This window comes from Odontomachus brunneus, unplaced genomic scaffold, assembly GCF_010583005.1.
Source record: "Odontomachus brunneus isolate Ranch 3 - 2012 unplaced genomic scaffold, Obru_v1 Obru_scaffold_135, whole genome shotgun sequence".
In the NCBI taxonomy this organism is placed as follows: Eukaryota; Metazoa; Arthropoda; class Insecta; order Hymenoptera; family Formicidae; genus Odontomachus; species Odontomachus brunneus.
The window spans coordinates 810380-815748 of NW_022639585.1; the positions used below are offsets into that span (position 1 = coordinate 810380).

General features: G+C 30.7%; 1 protein-coding gene across 1 annotated transcript; it reads left to right on the forward strand.

The window, feature by feature from the left end:
- The first annotated feature begins 976 nt into the window (after positions 1-976).
- LOC116850180 (zinc finger CCHC domain-containing protein 8 homolog) lies at positions 977-4668 on the forward strand. Its single transcript, XM_032828145.1, has 7 exons — positions 977-1378; positions 1701-1953; positions 2242-2537; positions 2831-3041; positions 3127-3301; positions 3719-3957; positions 4025-4668. The coding sequence occupies exons 1-7, from the start codon at positions 1065-1067 to the stop codon at positions 4433-4435; spliced, it is 1899 nt and encodes a 632-aa protein (XP_032684036.1). The 5' UTR covers positions 977-1064; the 3' UTR covers positions 4436-4668.
- Positions 4669-5369: the final 701 nt, after the last annotated feature.

Here is a 5369-nt window from a genome sequence, read left to right on the forward strand (position 1 = left end):
ATCGTAAACACCCACTAAGAATCATTGATAATTACTTATTATCCAGTATTTTTAATACTGAAAATAAGTAATTATCAATGATTCTTAGTATGATATTTCTATAAGAGTTGCGCGGTTTTTGCTGCAAATTTGGCACCAATTGTCCGAGAGCAAGATCTGTCGCCAAAACCGTAGCCTAATGTAGACACAGATGGCTATGGTTTTGCTGTGGGTTTTTTATCAAATTTGCTGCCAATCTGCGCGCAGTCTGCGCTCAATTTGCTTACTGGGTATACTATCTGCTATACTACCCTAAGGGCCGGTTTTTCCAACCTCTTGCTAAGCTAACTAACAGTTAACTCATACGTCTGTCTTTGTTTCTCCTTTAAATTAGGTAGAAACAGACATAAGATTTAACTGTTAGTTAGCTTAGCAAGAGGTTGGATAAACCGATCCTAAGGGTCGGTTTATCCAACCTCTTGCTAAGCTAACTAATAGTTAAATCTTATGTCTGTTTCTACCTAATTTAAAGGAGAAACAAAGACAGACGAATGAGTTAACTGTTAGTTAGCTTAGCAAGAGGTTGGAAAAACCGACCCTAACTCTACTCGATTTATCGGACAGCATTGAGTTGTCATAAATCATGAAAATATTAGATGCTTGTGCCTATCATATTTCTCGGCCCTAATGAAACTAACTCGTACTTACTACAACTCGAATTATCGTAAACAGCCAAACTCAACCTCCCAAAGGACATTCATGAACTCGCTTTTTTGGAAACCCCAACTGTAGTTGATATTATATGTAAATTTGAAGAACTCCAAGATCTCTAGTTGAACTTTCCCGATCTTTATGAAAATTGATACCTCAGTCGATTATTGCTCGCTAGGTGGTAATGGATTCTTTCCGAGGCCATAACAAGATGGATGGATGGCACAGAACCGCCGCCATTTTCTCGCATATAACCGGAAACCTCATGCAATGCAAGTTCGAAGCCTCAGTTAGCAATCTAGTTTAGTATAGACATCTGTACCCTAGTCCAATCGAATACGCTATTATTTGTGTTAGATTGCAGAGGTATTTATATGTTTAAAACGAGTGTGATGGACGATACGTTTATGAAATCGACGATTATAATTGAAGGATTGAAAGAAGAACAAGAAACGATTGATTTAAGCTCGAGTTCAGACGCTAGTGAGGTTGTTTGGTTTGATGACAATCAAATTCATAAATCAACGAACACAGAAAGACATTTCTCTTCTAATTATATCAATGCTAATAACGTACTTGATGATATGACCAAGACCGATATTAAGGCAGAAAAGTTATCGTCGTCGCAACACGACATCACTTCGCAACCTGTTTTTAAGGTTATGTTTCGTGATGAAAATATCTCACGGTACGAATTATAATACGTTTTTGTTTACAAGGGACGTGCGAAATGTTTAATTTAAGAATTACTCTAGAAAAATTTAGTTATTTATCATCATAGAAATAACGTTTCTGACGTTTATAAATTAATAGGAATAAAATTGAGACTTGTTTAATAAAAATTTAAAACAATTGCCTAATTTTGTTTTCACACATCAAAATTTACTTTTTAAAAATAAGGCAACATTTTATGATTTTGATGTCCTATGATTTATATGCAAAATAGATATTAGATGTATAAATTATGTCATAAAATAATTTATTGTAAGTTATGGAACTTTTGTTTTCAGACAATATCGGCAAAAAATAAGAGATTTCTTACATACTTTAGTGGAATCAGAATTGTTTTGTGAGGAAGATGTGAATACATCAAATTTGATATTAGAAGTTTGGGATAAAAATCACCAAGATATATTATCCATTAGTTCAAAGAGTAATATTGTGTCGTATAATGACCACAGTATAGAAAACAGTGATTTACCGTTTACAATTGATACCCAACCAAAGTTAACAAGTGATTACGATATTCCTACATACGGAAAGGTTTGTTCTCTTTATTATTCTTATATATTATATGTATAAATATATATTATATATATGTGTTAGTATATATTATATATGTAGCGATAAGTATATATTATATGTATGTATTAGTTCTTTTTTATTTTATAATAATTATTCAGTAACTTTTTGGTAGATATACACATATATGTGTAGAGTATGTATATGTATAACATTAATAATTAATATATCTTACTCTGAAAAAAAATACAAAAATTTTATTCTTGTTTTATACTTATTATTTCTTAGAATAGCAATGCTTTATTTCAGAAATATGAGGATATGTCCGAAGACTCAGATTCTGAGACATCAAAAGATGTAGCACCAAAAATAAGTTGTTTTAATTGTGAAGGTAATCATAATCTACGAGATTGTCAGTTACCTAGAAATCAAGCAAATATTAATAAAAATCGTAAAGATCATGCTGTAAAATACATGAAATCAGGAGTACGTTACCATTTAAATGAGGAGCAAAAATTTAGTCATATTATTCCTGGTCAGTTGAGTCAAAAACTACGTGCTGCATTAGGATTAAAAGACAATGAACTACCTAAGCACATATACAGGTAAATTAACTATATAATATGTTAAATTTTGCTAAGTTATTTCATTATGTATTTTTATTGCTTGAGTTTTTATTTATGTTCTAAATTAATAGTGGTAAATTTTTCACGTTTAACTGTTTCATGCCACTTTCGATTTATAATATTTTGATATAGTAATATGAACCTTTTCCATCATTATTATAGAAATATTTATATAATATTAAAAATTATATTAAAGTAAGAAAGGGAAAGGGATTCAATTAATTTGATGAGTCAAAAAATTTTTATTCTTTGAAACGTTTTTTTTTTCTTAGAATGAGATCACTTGGCTACCCTCCAGGATGGTTAGAAGAAGTATGTTTACAACCTTCTGGATTATCACTATTTAATTCTGATGGAATAGCAGAGACTAATCCAAATGAATCACAAGAAATTACTATAGATATAAATAAAGATAAATATGATATTAAAAAAATATACGATTTTCCTGGTTTTAATGTGCCGCCTCCTCTTGGTACCATCGATGTAAGAGATTTTTACATCATATGATATGTGACACTTATAAGAATAACTACATTTCAGTTTTCTGTAACATGTTTATTAATTTCAGGAAAGTTATAAATTTTATGCACCACAAATGCATCCTATACATAGCAAGGAGACTATGTTATTATGTTTGCAAGGTAAAGAAACAGATGATGGTTATAAGCGTAAAAAATTAAAACTATCATCATCAAATGCTTCAGAAAGGATATCCTCTGCAATGGATATTGAGGATACTGAAGGTAATATATAATTATAAACCATGATTTGCATTTTTATCTTTAAATATCTGGTTTACCACTATAGATATATATTCTCTCAAGATGTTTTTGAAAAATATATATAAACAATAGATTATGTATATTACAGAAAGTAATATATTTTTGACTAATATATCGTTTTCGAATTACATCTATAAATTATGCACCTAATGGAAGGTTAAAAATAATATCTAAGATTTTATTATTTTTTAGTATGATTTTACTTCATCAAAAATCATGGAAGAAACATAGAATAGAATAATAATTATTTTTATATTAATTATACCACTAATTGATTATTAAATATCATTAAAAACTTAATTATTATACATATATATTTATGTATTTTTTCTCATGTCTTTAAAATCTAAAGGACAATTTCTTATTTTATTTAAATAGAAGTTGCTGTGGAACATATACTTGTTAATGGTCATATTGTACCACCATTACCAAAACAATTAACTTCACTGCTGCCGCCGCCACCGCCGCCATCGCCACCACCACCATTACCATTACCACCATCATTACCACCACCACCACCACCACCACCACCGCCATCACCACTACCACAAATAAATGTAGCAATAATAGAACATTCGGATTTACGATCTCAAGAATTGCTTTCTTATGATTCTGCGGTATGTCAAAAATTTTCATAAGATATTCCTTTTTTGCATTCTAATTTTTGGTTATTATATTCTTTAGGATGACACTACCTTATCCAGAGCAAACTCGCCATCTCTATCCGAATTAGAAAGCATGAAAGAACAATTACTCGTAGAACTTGAAGAAACTAGTTCACAGCCTAATCCTGATGCATCAGTTAAAAACAATTTGAATATTACATCGGAAGATAATATTCAGCTCAATCGTTCTCCTACTCTGCAAAAATCTTTAAATATGAGTCAAAATTCGGTCAAATCGGTAGACTTAGGTACACCAATATTAGAAAGTACATCTCCATATAACAAATTACCGTCATCAGAAAAGTTTTCCAAAAACATTTGCAATGTTTTAAACTTCGAAAATTTACCTGATTCAACGGGTAAGTATGAACAAATGACTGGAGTGTTGCAGAAAGTTAGAGATACTATGGCAAGAATTCATCGAACATAAATTTACAATTTATGAATAAACTAAATGATATAAATGCGCATATATGCATACATGCATTTGTATTAAAATATATAATATTTTGTAACGTTCATAAACTCTGATATTTTGATGTAAATAGAAAGATATCATTAGATACTTGTAAAAAATTTAAAGCAAATGTTTTGACATAAATATGTATACAGTTATGATTAAGAAAGTAGTGTAAAAATACATTAGCGTTTTTATAACTTAAATTTAATATATTTTTATTTTTATGTTAAAACCCTGATAGCAAAATGTCAGCAATATGCCGACAAATTGCCGGCAAAATCAATCATAGGATTGTAGCAAATTTACAACATGTACACTACACTTATGTCGGCAAAGCATGCCGAAATTAGTTGAGGGCAGAGTGCTAGCAAAAGTCGAGCAACGTGTGACGGCAAATTTACGGCAAATATCGAACAAGATGTGCCGGCTATGAACAGGCCAAAACTACCAGAGTAGAATTTGCATCGGTAATTATCCAGTTTAGCGACTTCACCTCCGATTTCGATAAAAGTAGGTTCAATCGACGCGTTTTTTTTGTTAAAGAAACAACTTTTTCCTCTGACAAAATCGTCGCTCTCTACTGCGAAGCGAGAAATTAATTGTTAAGGCTCCTGGGGAGTCGCATCATCCATCTCTTTTTAATGACGTCAGAAACAGATAATTATAAAATAAATGTGACGTGCAATCGTCTTTTCTATTTCCTAATTAGATAATTTCCTCATTATCTTGTCATATTAATTTTCCGATTATCTATTGATTTTTAGAACAAAAGGAAAGTGTACGGAGTATTTTAGAGGTGTACTTAATCGATCGCAAATGTCGTTTTGTGGATATATCTGTTTATCTCGACGTATTTTGCAGGAATTTTTAGCATGCGTTTTCTCGCTTCTGACGTCATTAAAAA

What these genes read in the sequence shown, in the direction of transcription:
- LOC116850180 (XM_032828145.1), top strand. Translation starts at nt 1,065, where the DNA reads ATGTTTAAAACGAGTGTGATGGACGATACGTTTATGAAATCGACGATT. An exon ending in GGATATTGAGGATACTGAAG is followed by an intron (nt 3,302 to 3,718) that starts GTAATATATAAT and finishes TTATTTAAATAG; the next exon opens with AAGTTGCTGTGGAACATATA. An exon ending in TGCTTTCTTATGATTCTGCG is followed by an intron (nt 3,958 to 4,024) that starts GTATGTCAAAAA and finishes TATATTCTTTAG; the next exon opens with GATGACACTACCTTATCCAG.